The 18,100-nt window shown below is 40.0% G+C and overlaps 1 protein-coding gene across 1 annotated transcript in view; it reads left to right on the top strand.

Annotated features, from left to right (window-relative positions):
• CIAO3 (cytosolic iron-sulfur assembly component 3) overlaps window positions 1-18,100 on the top strand; it is a 124,239-nt gene that overhangs the window by 57,499 nt on the left and 48,640 nt on the right. The window contains exons 6-8 of the mRNA XM_069209807.1: window positions 12,850-12,968; window positions 15,123-15,252; window positions 16,228-16,300. Coding sequence (XP_069065908.1) covers window positions 12,850-12,968; window positions 15,123-15,252; window positions 16,228-16,300 — 322 coding nt within the window. The remainder of the gene's footprint in view (window positions 1-12,849; window positions 12,969-15,122; window positions 15,253-16,227; window positions 16,301-18,100) is intronic.

The following is an 18,100-nucleotide window of genomic DNA, read 5'->3' as shown; positions in this document are numbered from 1 at the left end:
ACAATTTTCTATTACAACAAGAGGGACCATTGCTGCTACTAAAACAGGCAATAGAATTGGTCCCACATTCTCAACTAGGGACAGGAGTATACTTGCTATACTTCCTCATACCTAAAAAGGATGGCACTTTCAGACCCATCCTAGACCGCAGATCCCTAAATCTATATATCCTGTCAGAACACGTTCACATGGTAGCTCTGCAGGACGCCATTCCACTACTACAAAAAGAAGATTATATGACTCATCCATTAGATCTCAAGGATGCGTTTTTCCATATACCCATCTATCCAGCTCACAGAAAATACCTTTGTAATAGCAGGAAAACATTACCAATTCAAAGTTCTGCCATTCAGCATAACAGCTACAAGAGTATTTACAAAATGTCTGGTGGTAGTAGCAGCTTACCTAAGAAGACAGCACATACATGTCTTTCCTTATCTAGATGACTGGCTAATAAAATCAAGCAATTTTATACAATGTCAACAACACACTCAATACACAATAGAGACCCTACATACACTAGGGTTCGCTCTCAACTACCAAAAATCCCATCTTCAGCCAGCACAGGTGCAACCTGATCTAGATGCTATTCTCAATACACAAAAAGCATTAGCCTATCCACGTCTTCAAAGGATACAAGCTTTCCAAAATCTCATACCACAAATGCAGTCAAATCAACAATACACTGTAAAATTTATCATGAAACTATTGGGAATGATGGCATCATGCATAGCAATAGTACTGCATGCAAGGCTAAACATGAGAACACTGCAACAGTGCCTCTCACAGCAATGGTCTCAAGCAAAGGACCATTGCAAGATCTAGTGTTGTTAGACTGCCAAACGCACAGGTCCCTTCAATGGTGAAATCTCAGCAGTTTAATGAAGGGGCAGTCATTTCAAGACCCTGTGCCTCAGACCACAAAACAACAGATGCACCAATGACCGGTTGGGGAGCTCACCTCAACAACCTTACCATTCAAGGGGAATGGGATTCAAAACAGCTATATTATCACATAAACCATCTAGAATTATTAGCCATGTTCCTTGCCCTAAAAGCGTTTCAGCCACTTCTCAAACACAGACAGTATGATGATAAAAACTTGATAAAAACAGACAGTATGATGACCATGTATTACCTAAAGAAACAAGACGGGACACATTCATCTCAACTGTCCCTTCTAGCCGAAACAATATGGGAATGAGCAATTCACAATCAAATTCATCTACTAGCAGAATACATCCCAGGAATATACAATCAGCCAGCGGATCTCCTAAGCAGGACACACCAACAGATACACAAATGGGAAATTCACTCTCAAGTACTTCATCAGTACTTTCAAAAGTGGGGGACACCAGAAATAGACCTATTCGCAACAAGCAAAAACGCAAAATGCCAAAACTTCACATCCAGACACCCACACCCTCTGTCCAAGGGCAATGCTCTGTGGATCAACTGGTCAGGGATATTTGCTTACGCTTTTTCCCCATCTCCCACTACTTCCATTTCTGGTCAACAAACAGCGTCAGACCTCTCTCACCATGATACTCATAGCCCCAACTTGGGCATCACAATATTGGTACACAACACTCCTAGACCTGTCAGTAATACCTCACTACAAACTTCTAGACAGACCGGTTTTGTTAACACAAAACAAAGGACAAATCAGACATCTAAATCCCAGTGCTCTCAACTTAGCGATTTGGCTCATGAAATCATAGAATTTGGATACTTACAACTTCCATTAGAATGCATGGAAGTTCTCAAACAAGCACGCAAGCCTACAACTAGGCAATGCTATGCTAACAAATAGAAACACTTTATTTTTTACAGTCAATCGAATAATACTGACCCACTTACAGCACCAATATAAGATATTGTATGCTACCTACTTCATTTACAGAAGTCAAATTTAGCTTTCTCATCTATTTAAATTCATCTTACTGCCATATCAGCATATTTGCAGACTGTACAACATACCTCACTCTTTAGAGTCCCAGTTATAAAAGCCTTCATGGAAGGACTAAAACATATTATTCCACCTAGAACACCACCTGTTCCTGCTTGGAATCTCAATATTGTACTCACGAGATTAATGGGCCCACCTTTTGAACCCATGTATTCCTGTGAGACAATTTTTAACCTGGAAAGTTGCTTTCATTGCGGCCATTACCTCATTTCAAAGAGTTAGTAAAGTACAAGCATTAATTCTTGAAGAACTTTTTTTCCCAAGTACACAAACCTAAAGTTGTACTTAGAACTAATCCAAAATTTCTGCCAAAAGTGGTATCACCTTTTCACATAAACCAAACAGTGGAATTGCCAGTTTTCTTCCCACAGCCAGATTCAGTTGCAGAAAGAGCCCTTCACACTCTTGCCCTTAAAAGAGCTCTTATGTACTATGTGGATAGAACAAAAGAATTCAGAAAAACAAAACCGCTTTTTGTTGCTTTTCAACAACCACATAAAGGGAATCCTATCTCTAAACAAGGATTAGCAAGATGGATTGTTAGATGTATACAAACATGTTACATTAAGACAAAAAGACAATTTTTAATCACACTTAAAGCACATTCCACTAAGAAAAACAGTGCATCTATGGAATTTTTAGGAAACATACCAATGGCAGACATATGTAAAGCTGCCACATGGCCTACACCACATACATTTACAAAGCATTACTGTGTAGATGTATTTTCAAAGCAACAGGCCAATGTTGGTCAAGCTGTCTTAAGAACATTATTTCAAACAACTCCAGCTCCTACGGGCTAGTCACTGCATTTCTTGGGGAGAATAACTGCTTTGTAGTCTATGCATAGCATGTGTATCTGCAGCCACACATGCCATCGAACAGAACATGTCACTTACCCAGTGTACATCTGTTCGTGGCATGTATTGTATTGTATTGTATTGTAATCGTATTTATATAGCGCTTACTACCCCTGACGAGGCGTCAAAGCGCTTTTCGATGAGTAGCACGCTACTCCGGTACCCAACAAGAATTAGTGATGGATTAGTATAATTTAATAAGGAGTACAGTTTTAGTATTATTATGAGTTAATTTGAGTTGCGGATATGAGAGTTTGTTAGTTAGATTGACTGGAGTAATGGAGGGGTGGAGGAGGAAAGAAATCCAGAAGTGTTAATTGGGAATATATCCTTCATTTACTCAATCCAAAGGCTTGGGATGAATAAAAGGGGGACGGAGGGGAAAGAGGATGTGGAAGGGTTAGGGAGAGCATAGTAGCAGGGTGAGATGAATGCAGGAGAATTTAGTAGGGTTGTGTGGGAGGTCACAGAGGTAGAGTGAGGTTTGGTGAGTTAGATGTGGAGGTGGAGGGAAGAGCTTAGGCAGAGGTATTTAGGAGATGAAAGTGGTCGAAGGGATTTGGGATGAGTCAGAGTGAGAATGGAGGATAGTAGTGCTGCAGATTCACATGCACCCTCCCTCCTCCCCGTAAGCCTTCAGTTGTTGCAGTTTATATATTTTGTACATATGTATATACATTTGCATGGACATCTATTTTTAATTACTGTTCATATACAACATTTATATTACTACACTGTATCACTCCTTCCTACACCCTTTTGCAGGAAAACAATCTAACAACGGAGTTGATGCCCATGCGCAGTATGACCGAGAGGAGGAGTCACTCGATCTCGTGACTCCGAAAATACTTTTTAGAAGAAAAACGACTTGTAACACTCCGAGCCCAACACTAGATGGCGGAATAATGCATAGCATGTGAACCTGCAGCACTACATGCCACGAACAGATGTACACTGGGTAAGTGACACATATATATATGTTCGATGGCATGTGTAGCTGCTGATACACATGCTGTGCATTGTCCTGCCATCTAGTGTTGGGCTCGGAGTGTTACAAGTTGTTTTTCTTCGAAGAAGTCTTTTCGAGTCACGAGATCGAGGGACTCCTCCCCTTTCGGCTCCACTGCTTATGGGCGTCGACTCCATCTTAGATTGTTGCCATCGGGTTCGGACGTGTTCCTCTTCGCTCCGTGTTTCGGTTCGGAAAGTTAGTTAAATCTCGGAAAATTCGACGGTATTGTTTGCGTTCGGTATCGGGTTAAGAATAGCAGATCGACACCGAAGAAAAGAAGAGCTCCGGTAGCCCTTTGGGGCTTCCCTTCCCCGGCGGGGCCTGGTTGGCCCGACCGCGTGCGTCTTCAAGGCTCATGGAACGGACCCCATTCCACTTCTGCCCCGAATGCCACAATAAGTATCCTTATACAGACCAGCATTTGGTCTGTAATTTGTGTTTGTCCCCCAAACACAAGGAGGATACCTGCGAGGCCTGTCGGGCATTTCGGTCGAAGAAGACGCTCCGGGACCGGAGAGCTCGAAGGCTTCAAATGGCGTTGACGCCGGCAGGACACCACGATGTCGAAGAAGAGGAGACTTCCTCCATTCCTGATTCGGACTCTGACAAGGCCGAAAGTGAGCAGCCGGCGAGGCAACAAACCGTGAGTAAAACTGCCCCGGCCAAAACTCACACAAAGATAATGAACGCCCAGGGGACGCCACCGCCGGCAGGCCATGGCTTAAACCGTAAGCACGGTGACCAACCATCAGCACCGAAAAAGGGCACACACGTGTCGAAGACATCCGACTCTGGTCAAGATACCAGCACAGAGTATACTCGGCACCGAGATACTGGCTCCGACCAAACTCGGCACCGAGATATCGGCACCCCGAAACCGAAAAATGTGGCTTCGAAGCCGAAAAAGACTGCGGAAAAAGTTTTGGTGCCGAAACAGAGCTCCTATTCCGAAGAACAAGGCCTTTCATCACAACTACAAGGCCATAAATTAGGACAAGAATTAGAGATAGGAGAGCCAGACTATACACAAAGAAGGCTCCACATTCAGAAGGACACAGGGAAAATAAGAACTCTTCCCCCAATTAAAATGAAACGGAAACTCGCTTTCCAAGAAACAGAAAAACAGGCAAAAGTGGCTAAAGAAAAATCTCCACCACGTTTTTCGCCACAGCCATGGCCACAGCACTCACCGCAACTGTCACCAACTGCAACACCCCCAATGATGCAATCACCAACGCACACAGGGATGAGCTAGCATGACCCAGATGCATGGGATCTATATGATGCACCAGTATCTGACAATAGTCCGGATTGCAACCCGGCAAGACCATCACCACCAGAAGACAGTACTGCTTACATGCAGGTGGTGTCCAGAGCAGCTACTTTTCACAATGTAGCACTGCATGCAGAACCTACAGAGGATGACTTTTTATTCAATACCCTGTCATCAACACATAGCCAATACCAGAGTCTGCCGATGTTACCAGGCATGTTAAAACACGCAAAACAGGTGTTTCAAGACCCCGTCAAAAGCAGAGCCATTACATCTAGGGTGGAGAAGAAGTACAAACCTCCCCCTACGGACCCTGTGTACATCACGCAACAACTAACACCTGACTCTGTGGTAGTAGGCGCAGCCCGGAAAAGGGCAAACTCACAGACTTTTGGGGATGCACCACCACCCGACAAAGAGAGTCGAAAGTTTGATGTAGCAGGGAAAAGGGTTGCAGCCCAGGCAGCCAATCAATGGCACATTGCCAATTCACAGGCATTATGGGCAAGATATGACAGGGCTCATTGGGACTAAATGCAGCATTTCATTGAACATCTTCCCAAAGAGTTTCAAAAGCGTGCACAACAAGTGGTGGAGGAGGGCCAAAGTATCTCCAACAACCAGATACGATCGGCTATGGACGCAGCGGACACAGCCGCCAGAACAGTAAACACGGCAGTCACTATTCGGAGACACGCATGGCTACGCACCTCCGGATTTAAGCCAGAGATCCAGCAGGCTGTGCTTAATATGCCTTTTAATGGACAACAGTTGTTTGGGCCGGAGGTGGATACAGCTATAGAGAAGCTAAAGAAAGACACGGACACGGCCAAAGCCATGGGCGCGCTCTACTCCCCACAGAGCAGAGGCACCTTTAGAAAGCCACACTTTAGAGGGGGGTTTCGAGCCCAAAGCACAGAACCTTCAACCTCACAGGCCAGACCCACATACCAGGGCCAGTACCAAAGAGGAGGCTTTCGGGGACAATATAGAGGTGGACAGTTCCCTAAAACAAGAGGGAAATTCCAAAGCCCAAAAACCCCACAAACTAAACAGTGACTTCAATGTCACAAATCCCCAACACATAACACCAGTGGGGGGGAGACTCACAGATTATTAAAAAAATTGGGAAGAAATAACTATGGACTTGTGGGTCCTAGCCATTATCCAACATGGTTATTGCATAGAATTCCTACAATTACCACCAAATGTGCCTCCAATAGCACACAACATGTCCAAACAGCACTTGGATCTATTACAACTAGAAGTCCAAGCGTTGTTACAGAAAGAGGCAATAGAACTGGTACCCAACCATCAGAAAGGAACAGGTGTTTATTCCCTGTATTTTCAAATACCAAAAAAGGACAAAACACTGAGGTCCATCTTAGATCTCAGAACACTAAATCTTTACATCAAATCAGATCACTTTCACATGGTGACACTTCAAGACGTGATTCCCTTGCTCAAACAACAAGACCACATGTCAGCATTAGACCTCAAGGATGCTTACTTCCATATACCCATACATCCTTCACCCAGGAAATACTTAAGGTTTGAAATCCAAGGAGTACATTACCAATTCAAAGTGTTACCATTTGGGATAACAACAGCACCAAGGGTATTTACAAAATGCCTTGCAGTAGTACCCGCACATATCAGAAGACAGCACATACACGTATTCCTGTATCTAGACGATTGGTTGATAAAAACCAGCACTCAGAAACAGTGTCTTCAACACACAAAATACGTCATAGAAACCCTTCACAAGCTTGGGTTCTCAATAAACTACCTAAAATCACACTTACAACCGTGTCAAATACAACAATACTTAGGAGCAACAATCAACACAGAAAAAGGGATTGCCACTCCAAGTCCACAAAGGGTACAAGCATTCCAAAACGTAATACAAAGCATGCACCCAAACCAACAGTATCAAGTAAAGATAGTGATGAAACTTCTAGGCATGATGTTTTCATGCATAACCACTGTCCCAAACGCAAGATTATACATGCGGCCCTTACAGCAGTGCCTAGCGACACAATGGACACAAGCACAGGGTCAACTTCAAGATCTAGTTTTGATAGACCGCCAAACACACACCTCGCTTCAATGGTGGAATCCTATAAATTTAAACCAAGGGAGGCCTTTCCAGGACCCAGTGCCTCAATACGTGATCACAACAGATGCTTCCATGGTAGGGTGGGGAGCACACCTCAACCAAAACAGCATCCAGGGACAATGGGACACTCAACAAAAACAACTTCATATAAATCAACTAGAACTACTAGCAGTGTTTCTAGCATTGAAAGCATTTCAACCGATAATAGCCCACAAACACGTTCTTGTCAAAACAGACAACATGACAACAATGTATTACCTAAACAAACAGGGAGGGACACACATCACAGCTGTGTCTCTTAGCACAAAAGATTTGGCATTGGGCGATTCACAATCACATTCGCCTAATAGCACAGTACATCCCAGGAATTCAAAAACAGTTGGCCGACAATCTCAATTGAGATCAACAACAAACCCACGAATGGGAAATTCATCCCCAGATGCTGCAAACTTTCTTCCAAAACTGGGGAACACCGCAAATAGACCTATTCGCAACAAAAGCAAACTCAAAATGCCAAAACTTTGCATCCAGGTACCCACACCCTCAATCCAAGGGCAATGCGTTATGGATGAGTTGGTCAGGGATATTTGCTTACGCTTCCTCCCCACCCCCCCCTCCCACTCCTTCCGTATCTAGTAAACAAATTGAGTCAAAACAAACTCAAACTAATACTAGTAGCACCAACTTGGGCTCGCCAACAATGGTACACAACACTACTAGACCTGTCAGTAGTACCTCATGTCAAACTACCAAACAGACCAGACCTGTTAACTCAACACAAACAACAGATCAGACACCCGAATCCAGCATCGGTCAATCTAGCAGTCTGGCTCCTCAAGTCTTAGAATTTGGACACCTAGACCTTACACAAGAATGTATGGAGGTCATTAAACAAGCTAGGAAACCTACTACAAGACATTGCTACGCAAATAAATTATAAAAGATTTGTTTATTACTGTCATAATAATCCAATTCAACCACTACATGTGTCAACAAAAAACATTGTAAGCTACTTATTACACTTACAAAAGTCTAAGCTAGCTTTTTCACTCTTGTGAAATGCAATACTTAACATGGAAAGTAGCCTTCCTAATAGCTATAACATCTCTTAGAAGAGTAAGTGAAATACAAGCATTTACCATACAGGAACCCTTTATACAAATACACAAGCATAAAGTGGTTCTACGCACAAATCCCAAATATTTACCAAAAGTCATATCAACGTTCCACTTAAATCAAACTGTGGAACTACCAGTATTTTTTCCACAACCAGAGTCTGTAGCTGAAAGAGCATTACATACATTAGACATCAAAAGGGCACTAATGTATTACATTAATAGAACCAAACAATTTCGCAAAACAATTGTTTGTAGCTTTTCAAAAACCTCATGCAGGAAATCCAATATCCAAACAAGGCATTGCCAGATGGATAATTAAGTGTATTCAAACCTGCTATGTTAAAGCAAAGAGAGAACTGCCTATTACACCAAAGGCGCCACCATGGCCTTTCTAGGAAATATACCAATGACAGAAATCTGTAAGGCAGCCACATGGTCTACGCCTCATACATTTACAAAACATTACTGTGTGGATGTGTTAACAACACAACAATCCACAGTAGGACAGGCAGTATTACGAACATTATTTCAAACAACTTCAACTCCTACAGGCTAAACCACCGCTTTTGGGGAGATAACTGCTTACTAGTCTATGCACAGCATGTGTATCTGCAGCTACACATGCCATCGAACGGAAAATCACTTACCCAGTATACATCTGTTCGTGGCATGAGACGCTGCAGATTCACATGCGCCCTCCCACCTCCCCGGGAGCCTGTAGCAGTTATACGTTGAAAAAAATAAACTTGTACATTTGTAAATATCTATATCACTTTTAGACACATTATGTACATACATACTTACTCAATTGCATGGGCACTATTACTATATACACAACTCCTATCTCACCCTCTGCGGGGAAAACAATCTAAGATGGAGTCGACACCCATGCGCAATGGAGCCGAAAGGGGAGGAGTCCCTCGGTCTCGTGACTCGAAAAGACTTCTTCGAAGAAAAACAACTTGTAACACTCAGAGACCAACACTAGATGGCAGGATAATGCACAGCATGTGAATCTGCAGCGTCTCATGCCACGAACAGATGTACACCGGGTAAGTGATATTTTCCATATATATATATATATATATGTCACAAAAGAAGGGGGTTTGTACTTGCACACTCAGGATTCAAGAAAAGTTCAGTTTATTCCAAAAACACACAACGCATTTCGGCTGACACAGCAGCCTTGATCACATGATAATTACCACCAATGAAAATCCCCTTAAATACTTCCCCTCCATAAACATAGAAATAGGACAATAAATGTGTAAATAAAAAGATCAGTAAATCAAACTAGATAAATAAAACTGAGTAAATAAAGCTAACAAATCCCACCTAAATAGCCTCAATATATATGTAGATCTTAATACCAGGCAATACCTAGCAGCTATTAGTTTCTATTAATATCTATTATAGAAATTTAGTTTTTAATATTCGATTAGACAAGATGAATTCATATCCCTATATGTTACCCTCAAAGGGAAATGAAATAGAACAGGAAAGAACAATGTAACTCAACCAAGTTGATATTCCCCGGACCATATGATAAATAAACACATATTATATACTAAGGTCCTGCTTGGAATAAAAACACCTAATAAGACATCAAACATTGTAAATCCATATTTCTATCTGAATGAATACGGGGATCCTGTCAACAAAACATATAAAACCAAACATACTGCTTATAGGTAAAATAGTCTTCTCTGAAAATGTGCAAAAGGAGATCACCCAACAGTAACATGACACATAGAGAAAAAGGACAGTAGATTTCCATCCGACCCGTCACATCAAAAAAAAAAAAGGATTACATATATAAATATAAATGTAAAAATGTACAAAAAGAGACATATATATATATATATATATATATATATATATATATATATATATATAAATAAATAGATAAATATCTCAATAAATACATTCAACAGTAATAGAAACAACATCATAAATCCAATCCATTTCTTAATAAAATATTATCAATTTCATCCCTATCCATAAAGACTCTAAAATACGTCCACTAAGAGGCCTATAGTTGTTAGATTATAATAAATTATGAAAACAAAAATATATATATGGCAATAGGATAAAATCATAATAGTGTACATATCATGTCCAGAATACTAGTAGGTATCACATAGGTGGGTATTCAATTCTTCCCCCATGTTTAATCCTCTCGGTGTCTTATTCTCTAATTCTAAAATATATTTAGACTCTTTTTTCCTCAATGTTAATGTTAATTCTCTGTTTCCTCCTCTGTGACATGGAGGAACATGTTCAATACCAAAATAGGATAACTTAGTGGAATCAGAATTATGTCTTTCTTTAAAGTGCCTCGCTACCGGATAATGGTCATCACTAGATGTAATCGCACGCATATGTTCTAAAATCCGTTTTTTGGCACTGTGTTTGGTACTACCAACATACCATTTAAGGCACGGACACTCTAATATGTAGATCACATATGGAGTGCTACATGTAATAAATGTATTGATTTGCCTGACTTTCCCAGGTTTACAGGTAGCATGTTGTCTCCGCATCACACTATTGCGGCATGCCTTACAATGTCTGCATGGAAAGAAACCTTGTAGATTATGTTGCCTCACTTGTGGGATTGTAGTAATATCATTTGATCTAAGAATATCATGTAGACTACGTCCTGTCCTGTAAGTAATCTGTGGTCTTTTTTGTACTATATCTCCAATGACAGGGTCACTCTTCAGAATTTTCCAATTCTTAGAGATAATATTGTTAATCTGTTTTGTATCCTCATTATAGGTCATGATAAGTCTGGTCCCTTCCTGTCAAAAAACGGATTTTAGAACATATGCGTGCGATTACATCTAGTGATGACCATTATCCGGTAGCGAGGCACTTTAAAGAAAGACATAATTCTGATTCCACTAAGTTATCCTATTTTGGTATTGAACATGTTCCTCCATGTCGCAGAGGAGGAAACAGAGAATTAACATTGAGGAAAAAAGAGTCTAAATATATTTTAGAATTAGAGACTAAGACACCGAGAGGATTAAACATGGGGGAAGTATTGAATACCCACCTATGTGATACCTACTAGTATTCTGGACATGATATGTACACTATTATGATTTTATCCTATTGCCATATATATATTTTTTTTTCATAATTTATTATAATCTAACAACTATAGGTCTCTTACTGGACGTATTTTAGTTTCTTTATGGATAAGGATGAAATTGATAATATTTGATTAAGAAATGGATTGGATTTATGATGTTGTTTCTATTACTGTTGAATGTATTTATTGAGATATTTATCTATTTATTTATATATATATATATATATATATATCTTTTTCTACATTTTTATATTTATATATGTAATCCTCCTCCTGTTTTTTTATTTTTTATTTTTTTTTTTTTTTTTTAGATGTGACGGGTCGAATGGAAATCTACTGTCCTTTTTCTCTATGTGTCATGTTACTGTTGGGTGATCTCCTTTTGCACATTTTCAGAGAAGACTATTTTACCTATAAGCAGTATGTTTGGTTTTATATGTTTTGTTGACAGGATCCCCGTATTCATACAGATAGAAATATGGATTTACAATGTTTGATGTCTTATTAGGTGTTTTTATTCCAAGCAGGACCTTAGTATATAATATGTGTTTATTTATCATATGGTCCGGGGAATATCAACTTGGTTGAGTTACATTGTTCTTTCCTGTTCTATTTCATTTCCCTCTGAGGGTAACATATAGGGATATGAATTCATCTTGTCTAATCGAATATTAAAAACTACATTTCTATAATAGATATTAATAGAAACTAATAGCTGCTAGGTATTGCCTGGTATTAAGATCTACATATATATTGAGGCTATTTAGGTGGGATTTGTTAGCTTTATTTACTCAGTTTTATTTATCTAGTTTGATTTACTGATCTTTTTATTTACACATTTATTGTCCTATTTCTATGTTTATGGAGGGGAAGTATTTAAGGGGATTTTCATTGGTGGTAATTATCATGTGATCAAGGCTGCTGTGTCAGCCGAAATGCGTTGTGTGTTTTTGGAATTAACTGAACTTTTCTTGAATCCTGAGTGTGCAAGTACAATCCCCCTTCTTTTGTGACGTATGAATTACCAGCTTGCTCGTGTCGGTTCTTGCACCACCCCTCTTGGGCCGAAAGCTGTTCTCTTTTTCGAGCATGTGGACATTTTTATATATATATATATATATATATATATATATATATATATATATATATATATATATATATATATATATATATATATATATTCGAGATAGTGAGATTGATTTTCATTTAACACCGTTAATGGTTTGGCTTTGGTGAGTCCACAATATCTGCACCATTGAAGAGATGGCTACTTAAGTTCCTTTTCTAAATTTTGACTAACTTTATTTCCCTACTGCCACACAGTTGGTCTTTTGAATGCATGGATGCTGTTAACCAGTGTTGAGTTCTTTGTTTTGTGTTTTTTCTTTTACTACTCAGGCTGGATCTGCTATGCTGAGAAAACACATGGAAGTTTCATAATACCATACATCAGCACCACTAAGTCTCCCCAACAAGTCATGGGGTCATTAGTCAAAGATTTCTTTGCAAAGGAGAAGGTAACACTACTATGCTTTTGTGCAGCCGATGACCGTAATCATTTTGTCATTTCACCGTAGCAAAAATTCTCTCATCCAGTACATTTTAGCCACTGACTCTAGGGTAAAGCTTTTGTTCTATATTACAGCATGTTTTTATGTGCATTCTTCTTTCTGTTGAATTCAAGTTTCTTATGTTCCTTTCTTCACATTCCTCTTGCCCTCTGATCTTGCTACAAGCCTAGGGTTTGGGTAACAGGAGACAGATTGTGCTCTGGTGTGGTGCTCACAGGACCACTATATTTGCACACAAACACCTAAATAGATTTTTCCACATTGTTCTAACTACGGTCGGCTAATTGTTTTCTTCATACACTACATCTGAAATGTTAAATTCGAGAAAATTCACATTTAAATTCTTGAAGGACTGATTTGAATTTACCTAGAAACGGTTAATTCCTGACCCATGGTGAAGTGGTGGCGAGCAAGGTTGGGTGGGTGAGCAAGAGAGTTCTAAAATGAGATTTACCCTTGTTAGGGGGCCTAAGATGAAATCCATTGGGCACCACCATTTCTGTTTGCTCAAGATTTCCATTGGTTTTCTCTCTTTAAATTTTCATATTACTTTCCTGCTTGATCTCCAAAATGATATCAAAACGCAAAGTAGATGCATTAACTAGCCTTCTTTCGAGAGATGGAAACTGTCTGCCGCTTTTGTTTGGTAAGTGCCATTTTTAGGGTCGAGCCTGCGTTGCATGCGCTCGCGCATGCGTATCGCAGCGAGACACTTTTGTATTTAGAAAAGGGCTCAGAGCCCTGTCAACTTCACATCAGTGTTTTTTATTGGTTCGTGGGATTGCCTAATAAAATCTGCTTGCTTTCATTAGTCGAAGGCAAGCATACGTCATGCCTTTTCCGGTGGCCAGCCCTCCTCGAGCACAGCGACCAAGTACAGAAAACATGCGAGGCTCGATGTTTTCCATCGGGCTCGTTGACTTCTTTTTCTCTAATTTACGAGCGCGATCCCGCTTGGCAGAAGTCGAGCGCTCTACATAGTTAATTTCACTTTTTTGGGTTGTGTACATAAATTCACTTTTGCCCGATAGGTGAAAAGTCAGGTTAGGAGTTTACAACGCGATCAGCTCGAACATGAGCAAACGCGAGACCCGTTGCATTGTAAATGCTTGTTCTAATTGGCTATTGTTTATTGTTGAGCCAGTGCCACCTTTAGTTATCTGCAGCAACCAGCATCTCTGGCCATGGCACTTGGGGATGAAACTTCAAATCACTATTTGACACTGTACAGCAATCACTTGGAAATGCTAAGGTCAACACAGGACTCTTTTAAAAATGATTGTAGAAATAGGTGTCAATCCACTGTGTTCTGTTTGTCTTTTATGTTTCCTTAGGCATAATTGTCAAGTAATTGAATGGACATTGTGCCACGCCCTGTATCTTTTGGTTTCTTTAATTTAAGTCCTGACAACAGAACAGCTTCATCTCTCATTTCGTTTACAACTTGAACTAAAATTGCAAAGGTCATTTCTTCGTCTCGTCTTTCCTTGGCAGCGGATGTACTGCATTAGAAATACATTGATTTGCTCTTTTCATGTGGAGTAGAACTCCAAGAGGTGGAAAGGCAATTAATAATGTATTTGTTAACCCATATCCTGACTTATCAAGATACTTGTCAGTTAAGGGTCTTGTAGAATTATTCTTGAATTTTCACATCGACTTGGCGGTGGAGGTCTTTTTGCAGCAGTGTAGACACTTGACATCATGCATGTATGTATGAAGTATTTGTGTAGCTCAAACCTGGCCAAAAAGATAGTGTAGCACTGCATAGGGTCAAATGCAAAGATGTAGTCAGTCATTGAAGTGGGGGGAAGCCGGGTTCTGAGAGCAGATGCGGGCCGTTTCTTTGACATGACGGAGTGTTCTTTCAAGTGGTGTACCTTCCATTCTTTCCTAAATTAGAGCAGTGTTGAGGCAGAAGGAAAAGGAAGCAAGTTCAACATTAAATTGAAATAGGAGGTGTTCTTTCAAAGACTCAGTCAAACTTAATCAAAGCACTTTTCATAGTCAAAGCCCTGGCACAAGCACATCTTGCTGAATATTTCCATATAATTTTGCTGGAAATGAAATTTTGCCACTTCTTTTTTTTTTTTTTTGCAGAATTTAACGCCTGATCAAATTTATCATGCAACTGTGATGCCATGCTACGACAAAAAACTAGAGGCCTCCAGGTCAGACTTTTTCAACAAAGAGTATGAGACCCGGGAAGTGGATTGTGTGATCACTTCAGGTAAAATACAGTTGATTTCATTACAATGTAGTGGGACGTTGAGGTCTTGGGGCCAGATGGGCAAATTGGGAGCCTGAGGTATGAAGCTTGTTCTCTGCTACTCACTTACCTTTTAGCTGATCCCTTGCAATACATATCATATTGGATACAAATAATATGCTGTACATCCTTGGGTTAATAAATGCATCACTGTTCTTAATGTAGAGTAAGGCGTGTGCAATAAAAGCTTCCTGACTGTAAAATGTTTACTAGCCTTTTAAAAGGGCATATAATCTCTGCAGGATTATTCGTACAGAGTGATGTCAATGAGTGGTAGCAATTAGAGTTCCCCATCTGCCTCGTGTAGAGAGTAAGAGTGTAAAAGAATGTTGATTGCCTCCCTCTCGATTGTATTTTTTGATCAACACTGAGTCCCCCAAAGCATTTAAATAACCGTCTGCCCCCCCCCCCCCCCCTTTCAACTCTGAAAGTTCCATACAAGGCTGCCTGGCCGAACTCTAGGATTGCTCTTCTGCACCTTTAGAAGGCCACAGATTTTGGAAAGGAGGAAATCTTAATCGTCCTTTTTAAGATAATACATGCTTTGTCCTTCATAAACCATTCTGTGCTCTATTGCATTTAAGTTGGTTAACTCTGTGTCCCTCATTTGGACTCCGAATGTTCTTCTTTTGGAAACAATTGCACCTTGTTTCCTCTTCCTCGTTTTTAAAAATACTGTACACATCAGTTGTTCTGTTAATCATACTGTTTGTCTTAAACGTATCTAATATTCCTCCTGCTACTCTGTTTCCAATGCAAGGATATTTGTGAAAGGTTCACCAATTTTTTTACAAGGAATATGTTTATATGATTTTTGTTTTATTGTCGTACAAATCCACGGTGCTGTACATTTAAACTTAGTATGCTTTCTGATTCTGTCACAATGTAGGATGATGGCAGTAACTGTTTTCTGTATGTGTTTTTTTTTTTTATCAGGAGAGATTGTCAGGATGTTGGAACACGAAGGAGTGTCTTTGTCTGATCTTAATCCAGCTACACTGGATACAAAGTAAGAATAACATTTCATTCTTAAATATACCAATATGTTCTGTTCTAGAGGTCTGCCTAGATAGTGTTAATGTTTGTTTCCTTTTACAAGAAAACTGGGTATATTTGTTATTTGAAAGGATGGATCCTTATGCCTAGCATTTAATTTATATTTATCTGGACAATTGCATTGTTAAAGTAAGATGTGATTGTGAATATTACAGATGTATGGTGATGGCCATGACATCGCTAAGCCAGCAAGGAATGTTTGTGGTGAAGAGTGAGAGAATAAGCATTGGCAAAAGCACTAATCCTGTCATTTTAGCATGCACAAATGCTGTTTATCACATGTAGGCCAATGGCTTAGAAACAAAGCTGCAAAAAAAGGATTCCTTTCTGTATAGAATGAAAATAGGTGATAAAGAATTGAATGCGACAAACATCTTGATTTTTGAGTGTACTTCTCATATGTAAAATAGTCCCTTGTGCATTTCAGTGGAAGTTCTTCGTGGATAGGCGAGTGGTAGTTACACAGAATAGCCAATAGAAAGGTGTGAGAGAGTAATACTCATCTGGGAGGAGCCAAAGCCCACTCCATGTATAATTTGAAGTATTGGTAACAATACATCTTGCAGACAGCTGCGCTGTTAAGACCTACATAAAAATTAGATGAATAGCTGATGAATGATTAGTTCTTCCTCTGATCCTTTTTTTGCACTCTCAGTACAGCTGTTGACAATAAACATTAACGCATAACCTCTTGATGGTGACGTGCATGAGATGAATATGCTTGCATGCTATAAAACCAGAGTTTACAAGTTATTGGTTTCAAGATTAATCTTTGTAAAGTGAAACCCTACACCTAAACATAAACAAAGTAGAAATGAACAAATAGAAATTCCTCTCTCCAGCCATCCAAAACAATGTAAGTATTTTAGAAGCTAAAATAAGTGGCTAGCACCCAACCCTTTTGGATCCAGTTACCTACTCCCTCTGCAGATGATCTAGTATCTGAGCATGTAAAGTGAATTATTTATATCTTGGCTGGACAAAGTGGAGAAAGTGGCCGGGGGAGATGGATCTGATCATGTAGAATAGGCTATTTATATTCGGGCCTGGACAAAGTGGAGAACGTGGCCAGTAAGGAGGCAGAGGAGGACGAATCAGGCCTTTCAGGCTTTGTAATTCGCACAGCTCCCTGTAAATGCTTATAGGCAACCCTGCTTTAAGGATGCAGGTTGCCACTCATCTTTGGGTGGCATGCTTTGTCAGAGTCCGCTCCTTGCTCATGTAAAGATATTTCATCACAAGTGGGCTCTACTTTTTGAATAGGGAGCTCTTAAGCCTCATGTATTGGCCACAGAGTGCTATTTAAAGGGACACTCTCTCTTAAGACTCCTGTGGTACAAGAGAAAAAAAAGGAGGCATAAGATTGTTACAGTAACCTGTTGCATGTCACCACTAACTGATTTTCTGTTGATAATTTTATGTATGATAAACATACACCTGGGGACTTGTCCACCCTGATATTAGGTTCACATGTTTTCAGCCTACTATGTATGCCCAGAGGGGCGTCTTGAGGAACAGTAATACTTCCCTAACTGGCTACCTTGTGTTCCACATGGCTCTGAAGGTGAGCCAAAATGAATCTGAGACGTAAGAAAAAGGTTAATCAAAAAGGTGAAACTTACACCGACCCAGAATTTCTGGAGTGATGTAGTGGACCAGTGTCCCATTACCTATAGCAGACCCATTGCATTGGGATTATTCACATCTCAAGGAGTAGGCGGGACTGCTTATATCAATATGCCCTTTATTAAAT

Source organism: Pleurodeles waltl, chromosome 10 (genome assembly GCF_031143425.1).
Source record: "Pleurodeles waltl isolate 20211129_DDA chromosome 10, aPleWal1.hap1.20221129, whole genome shotgun sequence".
Classification (NCBI taxonomy): domain Eukaryota; kingdom Metazoa; phylum Chordata; class Amphibia; order Caudata; family Salamandridae; genus Pleurodeles; species Pleurodeles waltl.
The sequence above is the reverse complement of the archived record's forward strand: the minus strand, read 5'-3'. Positions and strand labels throughout refer to the sequence as shown.